Source organism: Dromiciops gliroides, chromosome 6 (assembly GCF_019393635.1).
Source record: "Dromiciops gliroides isolate mDroGli1 chromosome 6, mDroGli1.pri, whole genome shotgun sequence".
NCBI lineage: Eukaryota > Metazoa > Chordata > Mammalia > Microbiotheria > Microbiotheriidae > Dromiciops > Dromiciops gliroides.
In genome coordinates, this window is record NC_057866.1 from 188,800,191 (window position 1) to 188,819,078 (window position 18,888).

General features: G+C 38.4%; 1 protein-coding gene across 9 annotated transcripts in view; it reads right to left on the minus strand.

Moving 5' to 3' along the window:
- The window catches only part of NEK1 (NIMA related kinase 1), a 151,356-nt gene that overhangs the window by 29,861 nt on the left and 102,607 nt on the right, over positions 1 to 18,888 (minus strand). For 8 of the 9 annotated variants that reach the window (XM_043971787.1, XM_043971791.1, XM_043971792.1 and 5 more), the window contains 4 exons: positions 15,772 to 15,966; positions 10,013 to 10,124; positions 8,985 to 9,079; positions 4,639 to 4,880 (listed from right to left, as the gene is read on the minus strand). In XM_043971787.1, coding sequence (XP_043827722.1) covers positions 4,639 to 4,880; positions 8,985 to 9,079; positions 10,013 to 10,124; positions 15,772 to 15,966 — 644 coding nt within the window. Of the gene's footprint in view, positions 1 to 4,638; positions 4,881 to 8,984; positions 9,080 to 10,012; positions 10,125 to 15,771; positions 15,967 to 18,888 lie in introns of those variants that run through there. The other variant, XM_043971795.1, reaches the window with a different exon arrangement.

Consider the following 18,888-nt stretch of genomic DNA (forward strand, 5'->3'; position numbering starts at 1 on the left):
CAAATCCAGCCTCAAACACTTGACACTTACTAGCTGTGTGACTCTGGGCAAGTCACTTAACCCTCATTGCCCTGCCAAAAAAAAAAAAAAATCAAGACTAAAACTGAAGGCTCGCTGAGAAAACGATTATACCCCAATTTAAAAACATTCTTTTCTAATCAATAACTTCCATATTAACAGACAACAGGTACAAGTGGAGACCCTACCTTAGTTTATTACTGGGGGTTCGGATAGCTTTTCTACAAATTCTAACAGGCAGGGATTAAAAGATTCTTAAGCAGAATTCCCTTCTGATGGAGAATGGATCTTTTCAGCTTTTGATGGCTCACTGGAGCCCTGCCCCACTGACCATTATCATTACTATCATCATCACAGTAACTGACTTGTTAAAGCTGACAAAATGCTTTACCTACATTATCTTATTTAAGTCTCACAACCACGGGAGGTAAATATGACAAGTATCCTCAACCATATTTTACAAAGCTGTTTTTTTCCAGCTAGGAGTCTAGTACTCTATTCACTAATACCTATGTAGCCGCACTGCCTAATTTTTCAGTTATCTAGAAAATAAAGTCAATTAATCTGATTTTACACAGTTCTACTTGAACTTATCCTAATACTCACTACTCACTTTTAAAATTTTTTTTTGTTTTTTACCAATTCCGCATAAAGATATTTTTTGAGTTCCAAATTTTTCTCCTACCCTCCCTTCCCCCCAAGACGGAAAGCAATCTGATATAGGTTATACATTACAATCATATTAAACACATTCCCACATTAGTCATGTTGTAAGAGAAGAATCAGAACAAAAGAAAAAAATAAACAACAACAAAGCAACAACAAAAGGGAAAATAGTATGCTTCAATCTACATTCAGATGCCATAGCTCTTTTTCTCAATGTGGAGAACATTTTTCACCATGAGTCTTTTGGCATTGACTTGGCATTGATGCTGAGAAGAGTTAAGTCTATCACAGTTGATCATCACACAATGTTTCTGATACTGTGTATAATGTTTCTTGGTTCTGCTCATTTTACTCAGCATCAATTCATGTGTCTTTCCAGGTTTCTCTGAAATCTGCCTGCTCATCATTTCTTATAGCACAATAGTATTCCATTCCATTCCATTTCTATACCACAACTTGTTTAGCCATTCCCCAATTGATGGGCATTCCCTCAATTTCCAATTCTTTGCTACCACAAAAAGAGTAGCTATAAATATTTTTTGTACATGTGGGTCCTTTTCCCTTTTTTTATGATCTCTTTGGGATACAGACCTAGTAGTGGTATTGCTAGATCAAAGGGTATGCACAATTTTAGAGCCTTTGGGGCATGGTTCCAAATTGCTGTCCAGAATGGCTGGATTGTTTCACAACTCCACCAATGGTGCATTCCACTACTCACTTTTATACACTGTTCAATAAATCCAGAATATTCTCCATTCCTTAAAAATGTTCAGTTTTTTCAACTGTTTGTATTGCTTTTTTCTAAAGGGAAGGGCCTGACTCCATCCATAACTGCTTCTTGAAAATTCCACACATTCTTTAAGGCACAACCTAAAGTCCAGGTCTACTATGAAAGGCTCCTTGTATCTACCCTGACCTCTTAGTAATCATTCCTTCCTCCAAACTCCCAGAGCATTTCGTTCCTCCTTGTATGAAATTAATGATTTGGATGAGATAATAGAAGTATTGCTTATTCATCTGTAGATGATACAAAGTTGTAAGAATCATTTTTGGGGTGGGAGGCAGGGAGTTGTGGTGTGGCATCAACAGGTATAGTAAAGTCTCAGACTAAAATGGAAGGGAATGGAAAGCCCATATGCTTGACGCTAAATTCACTAAGGAAGATGGAAGATTACTCTTAAGGTCAGTGGATAATGATAATAAACACATGGAAAGAATGATATAAATGGTTTATATGAACTTTAAAAGAGGCAAGGTTATTGAGAATGTGGAAATTTATTTTGATTTGGGGACCCTACCTTTAGGCTGAGATTAGAAAGCCTTAGGCCCTCAGGGTCTCTTCTGTGTGGGAAGTGCTGGTGCCCCTCCCCCTCTGCTTCCACTGAGCCAAAAAGCCCCATGGGCTGTACAAGACCCCAGGTCCAACTCCCTCCACCCTGAGTGGAGCTATCCCAGAGATCCTGGACTCACCCAGGCTGGGGCTCTGGTGTAGCCTGTGCTGAGGCATGCGATGCTCGAGCATCCCCCCAGCCCTAGCCGCAGCCCTGACTGGCAGATTAGCTTGGTGTGTGGGTGAAAAAAGCCCTGGGATTTGAGTGGAGAAAAGGAAATATATATATAGACCTGGGAGTTAGACAGGATGGGGCAGCAGAAGAGAGACTGGATGGACAAGGATGTAGGAGAAGGCTAAAGGACTAGGAGCAAGGAGGAAAGGCCGGCAGACAAGATTAAGAGGCAGACAAGATTAGAGGGAAAGCAAAGGCGGCAGAGGGCAGACTGACAGAGCAGACAGACAGACAGACAGACAGAACAGGAGGCAGCAGAGAGCACAGAAGCGGTCAGCACAGGGTACAGGTTGGAGAAAGCGAAGATTAAGGCAGGTGGAGTTAGAAGTGAAAGTGAAGCAGAGAAGCTGAAGTGAAGGAGAAAAAGAGTGAAAGTTAGAGAAAAGTGGAATATACCCTGATGCAAGAGGTGGCTAAGGCCCTTATATTAAAAAAAGTTCCAGGGGCAGCAGGTGGAAGCATGGGAACAGTAATGCAGTCAGGTTGTACATTTTATTTCCCTGTATTCTTAATTTTAAATAGTATCTCATAAATAAACTCTGCTTTGATTATTTAGTTAAGAGGCTTCTTAATCCTTTGCTTATCAATTTTGGGAGTGGAGCAGTGTGGTGGAACTTTATAATTGGCCCATATTAAATTAATAGCAGTCAAATAGCCAAATAGTCAAAAGTCCCCAGATTAGTCCTCCAGTCACATCAGCCCCCACAATTAGCCCAAGTCAATTTAAAATATTCTTACATTTGAACGGCGACCACGGCAGGACTTACGGCCCAATTATAATTTTTCTAAACTTATCATTTTTCATATACTTATAATTTTTCATAAGTCCAATTATATAATTTTTCCAGACTGGATTAGTTAGCTAATAATTAATTTTTTTACAAGAAATATAGTTAGAAGAATGGTCAGGAAGTAGCAAAGGGAAGCAAAGAGTATGTCAACTCTTCCAACTACCTTTTGAGATAGGTAAAATGGGAAAAGGAATGGTTCCAAAGGGAGAGTGCTGCAAGGAATGTGGTAATCTTAAGGGATACTCATGGTAAGTTAAAGTGTGAAGATGTAGGGGTTTTACTGAGACCTCAGCTGGGGCTCCAATAGTGAAAAGGTCTACGAGAAGTGTAAACTAGGATGGAGGGAGCCTGGAAAGGAGCACAGGGAAGGTTTCAGGAGGTCAGCAGGTATGTGTTTCTAGTGAATGTTTCTTGCCTTCTCTTCTAATTAGTTGGCACTTTTTATCGCTGTCAGTGGATCTGCTGTGGCTATCTCCTACTACTGATCCAAATTTACTGTGAGTTATAAGCTAGTTAAAGACAGATAGGGAAAACTAAATAACTAGGGTGGTTAAGTAAGTGATCTTTTATACCAAAAAGTCAGAGAAAATGCTCGGCCCTGGAGGTGGCTTAAATTCTTCTAAGGAATAAAATGCAAAGGTTGTCTGACAGCTGGTTTTCATGATGCTCAAAGACTTTTGCCCACAGACGTTTGCTAGGTTTGAGCTTGTGTCCTAGTAATCGAGGGTGTCAAGTGTCTGATGACTGAATAAATGGGGAAGTATTTAGCAATTTCTCAAAAATGTGCAAAAACAAGTAATGTACTATCTACATATAGTTAAAATATAATGTACCTGATGTAGGCAATGAAAATCAAAATGATAATTCTCTAGTGACAATCAACAGGCATTTATTAAGCACTGATTATGTGCTTAGAATTGTCATGGATACATAGCTGTAAGTTTGGAAAATGTTATTAGAAATCTGCTCTTAAGATATTATTATTAGCAGCAACAGCAGTAGCACTTATACAGTGCTTTCAAGTTTGCCAAGTGATATAGATATATTATCTCATCCTCATAACAACCCTGTAAGGTGGGTGCTATTATTATCACTATTTTAACACATAAAAAAACTGAGGCAGACAGAGCTTAAGTGACTTGCCCAGGGTTACACAGGAAGTGTATAAGTGTGTGAGATCAGATTTTAACTCATTTCTTCCTAAAACTCTAAGCCAAATCATCTACAGAACTTTTAAGTTTCAGATTAGTTTGCTAATTTTCAAATTATACACCTGTAAGCTTAGTCTTATATAAGAGTGTCAATGAAGTAAAAGCTGATATAAGGGAAAGGCTCTAAACACATGTGAGTCTTTAAAACAATGTGAATCCAACAGAAAGAACTCTGAAAAAGGAAGTCAATAGGAAAATGATCTCTTCTTTCAGGTTCCCAATGATGGCCTCATATAAAGAGGCAATCTTTTCAATATTTTGTTTGGAAGAGGGAATTCCTATGTTTTACTTAAGAGATTAAAAAAAAAAGAGTTTTCAAAGAAACATCTATTAACAGAAATGCAATAACACTATCACAGTATTTTATAATTTAACTAGCACACTTGCCTTTGGATTATTTGCATCAAATAGACCGGTAGAAAGTCCAATTAGCAATGAATTCTTGCCTTTACTTTTTACTGGTGAGTCAGAACGGGCCCGAAAAGATTGTTGTTGTGTAAGATGACCTGATGGAATAAAGGCAGCTTTTTTCAAGGCTTCAAAAGGATCGACTTTGTGAAAAAATGGTTCAGCCTGCAGAGACTTCTTCAGATTAGGTTCAGGTTGCCCAGAATCATCTATACCAGGTTCTATAGCATAAAGGAAAAGTCAGATTACAAGGTCATGCAATATCCCAAAATCTTTGTGTTGGAAGGGATTTCTTTATTAATCTAGCTCAACTCCAATCCAAAAATATATCCTACTATTAACATCCCCAGTGCTCAATACAGAGATAAGTTCAAATTACCTTTTAAAATGATGTTAAATTTTTTTTTTGGGTGAGGCAATTGGGGTTAAGTGACTTGCCCAAGGTCACACAACTAGTAAGTGTCAAGTATATGAGGCCGGATTTGAACTCAGGTCCTCCTGACTCCAGGGCCGGTGCTCTATCCACTGTGCCACCTAGCTGCCCCGATGTTAAATATTAACAATATTAACATAATCACCTCATTTAAGTAAAAATCTACCAAGAAAACAGAAGCATGACATTCTAATTAAGTACTCTAAGAGTGACTCATTACATTTGAAAAGAAAATGAATAAAAAGTCACAGTTGAAAATAAAATTATTAAAAAGTCAGTGTTGGCTTTTGGGTCTTTTAAAGAGATCATAAAAAAAGGGAAAAGGACGCACATGTACAAAAATATTTATAGCTGCCCTTTTTGTGGTGGCAAGGAATTGGAAATTGAGGGGTTGCTCATCAATTGGGGAATGGCTGAACAAGTTGTGATATATGAATGTAATGGAATTCTATTGTGCTATAAGAAACGATGAGCAGGAGAAGTTCAGAGAAATCTGGAAGGACTTGCATGAACTGATAAGTGAAATGAGCATAACCAGAAGAACATTATACATAGTATCATCAACATTATGTGTTCATCAACTGTGATAGACTAGATTCTTCTCACCAATACAATGGTACAAGAAAGTTCCAAAGGACTCATGATGGAAAAGGCTCTCCAAATCCAGAAAAGGAAAAAAAAAAAAAAAGGAACTGTGGAATATGGATGCTGATTGGACCATACTATTTCTTTTGTTTTTGGTGCTGTTTTTCTTTTTTGAGGTTTTTCCTTTTTGCTCTGATTCTTCTCGTATAACATGACTAATGTGGAAATATGCTTAATGTTGATATATATATATATATATATATATATATATATATATATATATATATATATATATATATATAAAAACCTATATCAGATTACCTGCTGTCTAGGGGAGTGGGGGGAAGGAGGGGAGGAGGGAGGGAGAAAAATTTGAAATTGGAAATCTTATATAAACAAATGTTGAAAACTATCTCTACATGTAACTGGAAAATAATAAAATAATTTTATTAAAAAAAAAGTTAGTGTTGGGGGTATAGCTTGGTGGCCCAGTGGATAAAGCATTGGCCCTGAATTCAAGAGGACTGGAGCTCAAATCCTGCCTCAGACACTTGACACTTATTATCAGTGTGACCCTGTGCAAATCACTTAACCCTCATTGTCCCACCACCAAAAAAAAGGCAGTGTTAAGTTCAATCAATAAACACTGATTATGTGGCAGGCACTATGATAAATGCTGGGAATATAAAAAAAGAGGCAAAAGACAGTCCCTGTCCTCAAGGAGCTTACAATCTAATGGGGCAGGACAACACACAAACAAAAATAGACCAAGCAAGCTATATAGAGGACAGATAGAAAATAATTAACCAAGGGAGGGCACCTGAAGTAAGTTGGAAAAAGCTTCCTGTAGGTGAGTTTTCTGTTGGGACTTGAAGGAAGTCAGGGAGCTCAGTAGTTGGAGCAGTAGAGGGAGAGTGTTCCCAGACATGGGAGACAGCTAGAGAACATGTCTGGAGCCTAGAGATGGAGTGTTTTGTTTGTGGAACAGCCAGGAGGCCAGTGTCGTTGGACTGAAGAGTATGTTTTGGGGAATAAGGTGTAAGAAGACTGGAAAGGTAGGAGGGGGCTAGGTTATGAAGAGATGTGAATGTTAAGTAGAGGATTTTGAATTAGTTCCTGAGTAGGAAGGGCAACATGACTGGACCTGTGTTTTAGGAAAATCACTCCAGTGAGTGAAAGGAGGATGGATTGGAATGGGGAGAAACCTGTGGCAAGCAGACCCACCAGCAGGTTGTTGCAATAATCTAGGCATGAGATGAGGGCCTGCACCAGTGGCGGCAGTGTCAGAGGAGAAAAGGGAGTATTTTTTAGAGATGTTGAAAAGGTGAAATCAACAGACCATGGCAACAAATTGGATATGGGGTGGGGTTGGAGTAAGGGAAGGCAAGAGATAAGTGAATAGTTGAGGTTGGCACCTAGGCTAAGAGCCTGAGGGTCTAGGAGGATGGCATTACAGTGATACTAAGGGGATGGGAAAAAGGGTTTAAGGTGAAAATGAATTAAATTCCATTTTGAACACATTGAGTTTAAGATGTCTATTGAACATTGAGTTTGAGATGTCTGAAAGGTAGTTGGAGATGAAAGATTGGAGGCCAGGGAGTTTGGGGGAATAAAGATCTGAGAATCATCAATATAGAGATGATAATTAAATCCAGGCAGCTAGGTGGCACAGTGGATAAAGCACCGGCCCTGGATTCAGGAATACCTGAGTTCAAATCCGGCCTCAGACACTTGACACTAGCTGTGTGACCCTGGGCAAGTCACTTAACCCCCATTGCCCCACCAAAAAAAAAAAAAAAAAAAAATAATTAAATCCAGGAGAGCTGATGAGATCACCAGTGAAGTAGTATGAAAATGAGAGGAGAGGAGAGGGGAGGGGAGAGAAAAGAAGAGGATCCAGAAAAGAGCCAGAAATAGAGACAGAGAAGGACTGCTAAGATAAGTAGGCAGAGAAGCACCAGAGTGTGGTGTCTCAAAAACCTAGAACAAAGAGAATATCAAGGAGGAGAAAATGATCAACAGTGTCAAAGGCTGCAGAGGGGTCAAGGAGAACGAGAATTGAAATTGGATTTGGCAGCTAAGAGGTCAATAGTAATCTTGAAGAGAGTCATGTCAGTCAGTAGAATGATAAGGTCAGAAGCTGGAATGTAAGGGGTTAAGGCAGCAGTGAGAGGAGAGAAAGTGAAGGCGCTTTAGAGGAGTTTAGCTACAAAGAACACAGAGATACAGGGCAATAGTGATTGGAGATGGAAAGATCAAGTGAAAGTTTTTTTCAGGATGAGTCATGGGCATGATTATAAGCAACAGGAAATGACCCAATACATGGACTGATAAAAATAACTGAAAGAGGGGGGATGACAGAGTGGGTAATCTGTTGGGTTCTAAAATTCATATGCAATTCTAAAACGTAGATACAGACCACAACTAAATTTGTGTAAGAAATGCTTTGAATCATTGATATTTAACTAGGTCATCTTTATTTATACAGGGGAAGAAATCAATGTTTACTTATATTTTAATTAATACTTTGTTAAAATACTAACGAAATGGCACATACAGACTGTTTAATTTCCTTGCCATAATCAGAGTGTTATAATCTACTGTGGTGTTTCCTAGATGTACATCACAGTAGTTTTTAATACGTTTTTGGTAAATGTCACTTTTACAGTGGTTTTTTTTTGCAGGCAATGGGGGTTAAGTGACTTGCCCAGGGTCACACAGCTAGTAAGTGTCAAGTGTCTGAAGCCAGATTTGAACTCAGGTAATCCTGAATCCAGGGCCGGTGCTTTAACCACCTTGCCATCTAGCTGCCCCTACTTTTACATTGTTATTAAAGTTACCTCAATTTAGGGCCACATAGTAAGATAGTCAAAATCCTGGAGTATAACCCAGGTTTAGTGATTTCCAATCCAATGATCTTTACCTATCACATATAGGAAAGGTTAATAAATAATTTGGGTTTTTCTTTTGCCCTTTATCACATTACTAGCAAAGTGTTTAGTATATAGTAGGTATTTAATAATAAATAAATTTAACAAATCTCGACACTGTCTCTTTTATCTACTATAGTGTATATTTGTCATTACTCCTCAGTACAATATAAGCTCCTTAAGGACAGGAACTAATGATTTTTAATTCTTTTGTCTCCCTATTGCCTTGGAGAGTAACATACACTAGTAGTTATTTAATAAGTGCTGGTTTCACTGTGACTGATGTGACAATACCCAGTCTTGTACAATATCAAAAGTAAAACAATTTAATACCAACAACTCTTTAAAAAGTAATTTTAAAAATAGAATAAGCTGACCTTTCTGAACTTTACTAGGTGATTCCATTTCACTCAGATCTCTTCTTTCAGAAGGTGCTTCAAAATCATTTTGTTTCATCATTTTATTCTTCAAGCTGTCAACACATACAGAAAAAGTTATGAAGCACAGGAGGAAATTAGTTATATATTATAAAAACATAATTATACTTATTATACTTATATACTTAATTAGTTACTTATGTTGTAAAACAGTAATTGCAGCAAGCAATATGTTTTCTTAGCATGAAATGAATTTTGGACTGGCCTAAAGTCATGGAAACCACTGTCCCAGAAAGTCTCCTGTTCCTCCTTTAGGGGAACAGGATAAAAGATCACAAAGGCTAGTAGCTGGGTCAAGTACATGCAGAGATCCAGTGAGGTGGGCTTGCCGGTTTCCTTAAGAGTCAAAGATTACTGAGATCCAGAAACCTAAGCAAACTGCTACAAAATCTCTATCACTATAGCAAAAAATGAGAACGTTCCTATCACGTGGACCTGTGCTCTCCCTGTGACGAGGAATAACGGATTCCAAGGGAATGGAATGGTGGTACCTGTTACTGACAGGAAGTGATCACTTTTCTCATGACCAACCTGTCTCCACACAGTAGGAGCAGGAGTGAAGCCCATGTGTTTCCTCACCTTTATCTCATTTATATCCTGATGCCCCATGCTTCACAGGAAATTGTCCTACACTGCTAGGAGGCTTCAAGGATATGGGTAAGTTAGAAAAGAGCTCAGTGGCCAGCTTTTTGCCTTTAATTAAGGAGAGCTGGGGTGTAGAAAGGTGATAAAAAAGTTAAGATGTATCACAAATGACTTAAGTGATCTGCCTGGTGGGAGATACTGAATTGTATGTAAGATTATCAGGGAACAATACATTGTGACTGCAAAAGGTCCACATGAATGGACTCTATTAAATCATAATTTACATTAAAGTTCTATACAAGTATTAGAATAAAAGTATATACAGCCTTAAAGAAGACCTTTTGAAATAAAATACAAAAACTACTAGGGGCCAGGTAACATACTCTGTTTCCTCTGAGTCTCTAAGCCACACCTCGTTAATAGAGCAAGGCAAGTCAATATTTTTGTTAGCTTTACTTGATCCTTCTAAGATTTCTACTTCCAAATCATCAGGTTCTGTAAAAGAATAAAAAATATTACAAGAAATGTATATGAACAAAGTCCCAGAATGAAATGCCAGTAAGCTTAGAGAAAGCAACATGATCTTTGTTGTGACCCATCAGTACTTTCGCTCCAGTTAGTGTGTTAATTTACCAAGGAGGGGAAAAGACAGTATAAACAAATCTTTTATCACTCTTCTAAATCAAACAGCTAATTTTCTGAAATAACAAAATTTCTTTTGAAAATTACCATTGCAAAAGATCGAAGCATAATTTTTTTCACTTTATTTTTCTTGCTTTTTTCTGCAACATGGCTAATATGCAAATACACTTTACATGATTTATGATGGGAAAGCTAGGTGGCTCAGTAGATAGAGTGCTAAATCTGGAGTCAGGGAGATCTGAGTTCAAATTGGGCCTTAGACAGTTACTAGCTGTGTGACCTTGGGCAAGTCACTTTACCTTGTTTGCCTCAGTTTCTTCATTTGTAAAATGAGCTGGAGAAGGAAATGGCAGACCATTTGAATATCTTTTCCAGGAAAACCCCCAAAGGGATCCTGAAAACAACTAAACAGCAAACAAAACAGTATTGCTTGCTTTGTGAATGGGTGCTTAAGGGGTGGGAGAGAATTTGAACTGAAAATAAAATTTGAAATAAACAAATAAATAAATTACTTTCCAGAACTACAGACAACAAAAGACTAGTGTACAAAGAAAAAATATTTTAAAGGATTAATTATTTAAAGAATTAATTATTCTAATTTTTCCTTTCATAATTTCATTATATAACTTTTTTTTTTCCCTTCAGGGAAAATAAGTCCTAGGAAAATAATACTGGTTTTGAGAAAGCATAAAAAACTTTCCATAGAAAGTTATTAGAAGATTAATGTTGTCATACTTTTCTTCTGTTGAACTGAATTTTAAATAATTTGGATTGTTACTAATTAGAGCTTTACAGAAAGGTTCAATAGTTCAAGTGAGTGCTAGCACCCACAACCAGTTTTAAGAAACAAAGGAGGGGCGGCTAGGTGGTGCAGTGGATAGAGCACCGGCCCTGGATTCAGGATGACCTGAGTTCAAATCCGACCTCAGACACTTGACACTTACTAGCTGTGTGACCCTGGGAAAGTCACTTAACCCACATTGCCCCGCCAAAAAAAAAAAAAAAGAAACAAAGGAGAAAATCTCATTCACTGTGGATAGTAGGGGAATTGTGCAGTGACCTACACTGAGTTTATTCTGTTGGTGTTGCAAACGTAGGCTAGTTGCTTTTCTAGAAGAGGAGGGGAAAGGAGCAGAAGAAAGCCTCCAGGTTGTTAGGGAGAATGAAGGGTTCCTAAAGGAAAGAAGCATGGCTTCACTGGGGGAAAAGGGTGCTGAGGTAGAGGAGAGATGAGCCTCGTGTCAGGATTAAAGAGAATGGATGAGTGCCACACAGAGGAGAAAAGGGAAGGAGAAGGGTGCTGGCAGAATTAAAAATTTAAAAACAAATGAAATCTCTTAAAGAAGAGAGCACTGGAAGCTGAAGAGGTAGAAGATTTCTCACAAATGACAGAACTGGGCCACTGAAGCTCTCAGGTCAGATTATGGAGGGAAGTGCAGAGGGAGAAGAGCAGAGCACTGGGAACTGCTGATTCTCTGCCTCTGACACTGTTCTCTCTTCCTTCTGAGCATTTGGGACACCATCCATACTCACCTGGTTCCTGACTGCTCCTTCTAGATCTCTTCCATGAACACGACACTCCACCTCTCTGTTCTAGGCATTCTCTCGGGCTGTCCCCCAAACCTGGAATGCTCCTTTTCCTCATCCCTGTCTTTCTTTAAGTCCCTTTCCTAACCCCTATGAGTTCATATGCCTTCTCTCTGTTTATTATTTCCTACATCTCCAGTATACAGTTTGTTTGTGAGGCTTGCAATCATTAGACAGTGAGCTGCTTGAGGGTAATGACTGTTTTTTACCTCTTTTTGCATCCCAAGCACTTAGCACAGTGCCTGGAACACAGTAGGTACTTAACTGACTGACCAGATAACAAAAGAGAGATCTGTTTATTTCTTGGACGTGGAAAGAAGATGAAACAGAGAACCTCTTAAGACTTATCAAAACAGGTGGCAGCTAGGTGGTGCAGTGGATAGAGCACCGGCCCTGGATTCAGGAGGACCTGAGTTGAAATCTGATCTCAGATACTTGACACTTAGTAACTGTGTGACCCTGGGCAAGTCACTTAACCCCAATTGCCTCACTTAAAAAAAATTTTTTTTTAAAAAAAGGATGGAGGAAGAAGAAGACTGCTTAAGTACATCTCCCACGTTAGATACTACAAAGATTAAGCACAAAGAAAGAATAGCAACTGGAACATTCATAAATTCATAGGGGACAAAATCCAAGAAAGGATTCAGTAGTAAAACCTATAGCCTTGAATGTTTAAGTTTAGGTGACAAACAAGAAAAATTAGAGAACTTACTAAAAGGAACCAAATTTGACCTCAAATATATTGCTGAGATTTGGTGGGAGGAAACATATAACTGGATTATGGCTCTAAATGGATATACTTTATTCAAAAGAAACAGGAACATAAAAGGGAAAAGGTAGTAGCTTTGTATATCAAGAAGATATATTCATGTGAGGAAGTCCAAAAACCAGAGTGGGAAAGCATTTAGGGAAAGGTCAAAGGAGGAAGAAAGAATTAATTTTGTCATAGATTAAACTGTAGACCACAGCTTCTTAAACTGTGGATTGCTACCCGATATGTGGTCGAGTAACTGAACGTAGGGATTGTGAAAAATTTGGCAACAGTAAAAGGTTATGTATGCCTATTTTATATACCTATATACTTGGCATCATGTAAAAATTTCTTGGGTGAAAAGGGGTCACAAGTAGAAAAAATTTAAGAAGTCCTCCCATAGACTATCTGGATAGAAAGGGGAAAGAAAAAAGCAATTTCTGAAACAGATTACATTGGACACATGATACATACATAATGTGGCAGTGAAAGTAGATTTGGGGCCTTCAATTATCCAAATATCTGCTATAGATCTCTCTCTCTCTGCCAAAAGCAGAACAGTTAATAACTTTTTTACTTGTAGTAATAATTTTATATACTTCAAAAGGCAAACAAACACCAAAACAAAAATTCTATTCTCTCTCTGATTCTTATTAACAGAAAGGAAAACTGTAAATAAAATAAATAAAAATGTTTATTATTTTAAAAAAGTAACAGGACAAATGTAAAATCATGGCATTCGTGTAAAAAAGGAAAGAATGCTAAAAACTCAGAATGATGCATGGCTAGCAAGGAAAGCTCAGGACAACAGATAGGGTGGCTTTTCTTTTTTAACTAACTGGGAGAAAAGATCAAAGAAGGGATAGAATTTTTGCTAGTTGTGGATGGGATGATGATACATGATAACAGAGAAAAGGCAGAGAAATTTGATTGTAATGTTTTCTTTGCAAAGGAGAATGATTTTTACACTAGAAATGACAACAAAAATGGCTAATGCTGAGTTGGCACCTAAGAAAAATGAGATAGTAATTCATGTCACCTGATCCAAATAACTTATAAAAGAACTTGTTGATATAACTGCTGAGCCACTGCCAGTGACAGCTGAATGGTCACAGGAAGCAGGAGAGATATAATGTGACTGGAGAAGGGCATACATCTAGACTTTCCAAAAAGGAAAGAGAATATATCTGCAAGCTTGAGGCCAATGAACCTGATGGTCCAGCATGGCTTCATCAAATCAGGTCATGCCAGACCAACCTCGTTTCCTTTTTGGACAGGATTACTAAACTGGTGGATTAGGGGAATACTGTATTATTTATCTAGATTTTATCAAAGCTTTTGACGAATTAGCTGTTACTACTCCTGTGTAAAAGAGCGATATGTATTAAATATATTGGAATTACCTGATACCCCTGCGGCCTCTCCTGATTGGATGCCTCCTCCCAGAACCTCTACTTAAAAAGGGGGCTCAGGCTAGTCACATTTCATTCCTCTCTAGAATGCAACATGTAATAATGTAGTGGTCAGAAAAGCTAATGTCATCTTGGGCTGTATTAAGGAACATCCTTTGAGAAGCAGGAAGATGACAACCTTACTGTTCCCTGCCCTTGTCAGACCTCATTTGGAGAACTGTGTCCAGTTTGGGGTGTCATGGATTAAGAAGATTAAGAAACTAATAAGGTGGAAAGTGTCTAAAAACACCACCAGGATGATGAAGAATCTTGAGTCCATGTCATACAAGGATTGAAGAAACTGATGTATTTAGCCTGGAGGAAACTCGGGGAGTAGGAGGGGATATGATAGCTGTCTTCAAATATTTAAGGGGATATCATATAGAGGAAGGACCAGACTCATTCCATTTGGCCCCTTACAAAGATGCAGATTTTGGCCTGAAATTAAGAAAAAGATCCTAACATTAGAATGGTCCATAATTGGAATGAGCTACTTAGAAAAATGGTAGGTTGGGCAGCTAGGTGGCACAGTGGATAAAGCACTGGCCCTGGATTCAAGAGGACCTGAGTTCAAATCTGGCCTCAGATACTTGACACTTACTAGCTGTGTGGCCTTGGGCAAGTCACTTAACCCTCACTGCCCTTGCCAGAAAAAGGAAGGAAGGAAGGAAGGAAGTGAGAGGGACATATGGATATGACCCTCCACTGAGATGGAAAGTGCCCCCGCTTCAGCCTAGTGATCTGATCTCAAAGTCTTAAAGCCCTTTAGAGCCCCCTATTTCTCTCTCTATTTTTTCTCTAGAGAGAGGCAATAATGGGAAGCTACTATCCCCCTTTCTAAATATAGGCATATCAACTTAAAAATTGTTTCAAAGAGTCTGCACCGAGACATTACGTAGACTTGATAAATTTGTTGCAGAAACTGAAAATGTTGCAAAATAAGTAATCGCTGAACATTCCAGGAGAATGATTTATTGCTGAACCCAATTACCAAATTTTGCTCAAATTAGATGTCTGTAAAAAGTATAAAAACTGCTTGATTTCTAATCCTGGTGTGTCACACCTCCTGGTTGTCCCAGTGAGTGTGGTGCACCTTTCTTTTGAAAGAAATAAAATCAATGCTTCGGCCTCCTTTCTCCTCGAGTCTCTATTACAGGGGTCAGTGGGTGTACTTCCCATCTCACTCAGAAGGAAGGAAGGAATTAGATTCAAAAATGGTAAAAAAAAAAAAAAAAAGTCCATTTAAGAAGGGAACACAGGCACACCATGAGTCATTCCTCTTCAGGTGGCACTCTGGATCTCCAATGGGCCAAGTTGAGTACCTTCCTCCTCCCCACCCTCTTTTTTAGCTTCCTTCCTTTCTTTCTTTCTTTTTTTTTTAGTGAGACAATTGGGGTTAAGTGACTTGCTCAGGGTCACACAGCTAGTAAGTGTTAAGTGTCTGAGGCCACATTTGAACTCAGGTCCTCCTGACTCCAGGGCCGGTGCTCTATCCACTGCGCCACCTAGCTGACCCTTTAGCTTCCTTTAATGTTCTGTCTTCCCTTATTAGAATATAAGCTCCTTGAGGGCAGTGACTGTTTTTATTTTTTACTTATATTTGTATTTTTAGGGCTTAGGAAAGCGCTTGTCACATTCTAAGTGCTTAACAAATGATTGTTCACTAACTGATGGAGACAGATCATAAACAAAAAACAATTAGGAACCATACCATCCAATTTTTCTTCTATCACAACTGGTTTTAATGCCATCTGTAAAAATTCATCTGCTTCCTTAAGTTTTGGCTCTTCAGAGGCTTTCATATCAGCTTTATCAACAACAGGTGAAGGATCTTTATCAACAGGAACAAATTGTATTTCTTTTTCCCCCAAGACTAAGGTTTTGTAGTTTTTTCCTTCAGAGGCCTCTGTGGAAACAAAACCCGCCCCAAAATGATAAAAGGTTTTCCAAAAATCTTGAATTTTATTTCTAATGATGTATGAGAAACAATTTTTAAAAGGGGCTGCTAAGAATAGGTAATCCTGGCTAGATTCTAGTATAGCACTTCCTAAGTTCCAGGTTGCAGAACTCTTAGTGAAGTAATTTGTAGAAATACCATCAACTCTACCTGAATCTGCTAAGGCAGATGTTAGAATGTGGAGGGAAAAAGCATGGTGTTTTTCTCCAACTAAGATGTTCTGAAAAACAATATCCAGGAACATCTTAGTTAACTTCTTAAAGCAAATGATGGATACTCATTAGAAGATATGTGCTCAAAAGTTGCCTGTCTGAGGTTTTGACACCACAGAAAAAATGCTTCACAAATCATCAAGGAAAACTTTATATGCCTTCAGTAATCAGGTTGGCTAAAAGCAAGGGAAGAAAATCCAACTGATAGAAAACGGATTTTTAGATAGTGTTTCCAAAGTTTGCAACGTATTTTACTTATATTTGCTCATTTGGACTCAATAACCATTCTATGTGGTGGGTGGGTGCTATGGGTATTCCCATTTTATAGATGAGGAAACTGAGGTTCTAAATAATTAAGGTAAAATTTTCATGGAGAGGACACGTCAGTTCAACTAAGCTGTCATTCCACAACTGATAAACGGCCAGAGGACACGAACAGGCAGTTTTCTGATGAAGAAATCAAAACGATCAACCGTCATATGAAAAAATGCTCTAAATGTTTACTGATTAAAGAAACACAGATGAAAGTAATTCGAAGGCACCACCTCGTGACTATCAGAAATTACAAATGTCGGAAGGGATGAGACATTAATGCACTGTTGGTGGAGCTGTGAGCTACTGCAACCATTTTGGAGAACAATTTGGAATTATGCCCAAAGCGCAAACTGCATTCTCTTTGATCCAACAATACCACTACTACGTCTGATCCCAAAGGAAAAGGAAAAGGACCTATATATGTACAAAAATATTTATAGCATTTCTTTTGTGTGGTGGCAAAGAACTGGAAATTGAGGAGATGTCCATCAATTGGGAAATGGCCAAACAATTTGTGGTCTATGATTGTGATAGAATGTTACTGTGTTTTAAGAAATCAGAAAGGAAGGAAGGAAGGAAGGAAGGAAGGAAGGAAGGAAGGAAGGAAGGAAGGAAGGAAGGAAGGAAGGAAGGAAGGAAGGAAGGAAGGAAGGAAGGAAGGAAGGAAGGAAGGAAGGAAGGAAGGAAGGAAGGAAGAGGGAAAGAAGGAGAGAGGGAAAGAAGAAGGAAAAGAAGGAAAGAAAGAAGGAAAGAAAGAAGGAAAGAAAGAAAGAAAGAAAGAAAGAAAGAAAGAAAGAAAGAAAGAAAGAAATGCCAAGAAGGATGCTTTCAGAAATCCCCAGAAGTCTTATATGAACTGATGCAGAGGGAAGTGAGCGAAACCAGTAAACACAATAACAGCCATATTCTAAGGATGATCAACTGTAAAAAACTTAGCTACTCTGATCAATACAATGATCAAAGATAATTCTGAGCTGTGTGACCCTAGGCAAGTCACTTCACCCTCACTGCCTTGCAAAAGAAAAAAAACAACCTACAGGGGCAGCTAGGTGGCACAGTGGATAAAGCACCGGCCCTGGATTCAGGAGGACCTGAGTTCAAATCCAGCCTCAGACACTTGATATTTACTAGCTGTGTGACCTTGGGAAAGTCATTTAATCCTCATTGCTCCACCCCACCCCCCAAAAAAAGATAATTCTGAAGGACCTATGATGAAAAATGCTATCCATCTCCAGAGAGAGAACTGATGAACTTGGTACAGACTGAAGTGTACTTTTTTCACTTTATTTTTCTTATTTGTTTTTGGTGTGTGTTTTTTGTTCTGTAACATGACTAAGGAAATATATTTTGCATGACTTCACATGTATAAGCAATGTTATATTGCTTGCCTCCTCAAGGGGTGGAGTAGAGACTGGAAGGAGGGAGAGAATTGTGAATTTAAAATTTAAAAAAATGAATGTTTAAAGGGGCAGCTAGGTGGTGCAGTGGATAGAGCACCGGACCTGGATTCAGGAGGACCTGAGTTCAAATCCAGACACTTAATTACTAGCTGTGTGACCCTAGGCAAGTCACTTAACCCCAATTGCCCCACACACACACACACAGAATGTTTAAAATGTTTTAAAAATGTAATTGGGAAATAATGAAATAATTTTTTTTGGTTTTGGGTTTTTTTTTTTGGTTGGGCAATGAGGGTTAAGTGGCTTGCCCAAGGTCACACAGCTAGTAAGTGTCAAGTGTCTGAGGCCGGATTTGAACTCAGGTCCTCCTGACTCCAGGGCTGGTGCTTTATCCACTGTGCCATCTAGCTGCCCCCAATAATGAAATAAATAAAACTATACACACACACACACACACACACACACACACACACACACACACATTTTTTAAAAGAGATAAACAAAACCCACTGATTCTGACTGAAGTAAGCAGATTCAATTTTATATACACACATACCACACATACAAATACTATTTTGTGATGCTTTCATTTCAAATAATAGATATAGTAGAGTTGTTGTTTTTTTAAAACAACATGGGTTTTAGTTTTTCTAATGTATTCTAAAAACATAATACAATTTCTCTAAAAAACGAGTACATGGAAGTTACTCAAGCATGGCATAGGAAATCCTGGTTTTAATGACAACCACTGTGTATGAAGAGCCTGTTAGCATTCTCATTCCTGTCCGAAAATGATTTTGTGTCTATTCTCTACTGAATATCAGGTGTCATGTGTTGTCCTGCCCCCTCATAGACAGGGATTATTTTTATTTTTGCCTCTGTATTCCATATTTGCCTGTTTCAGTGTCAGACACATAGTTGGTATTTAGACTGATGCATTGAAC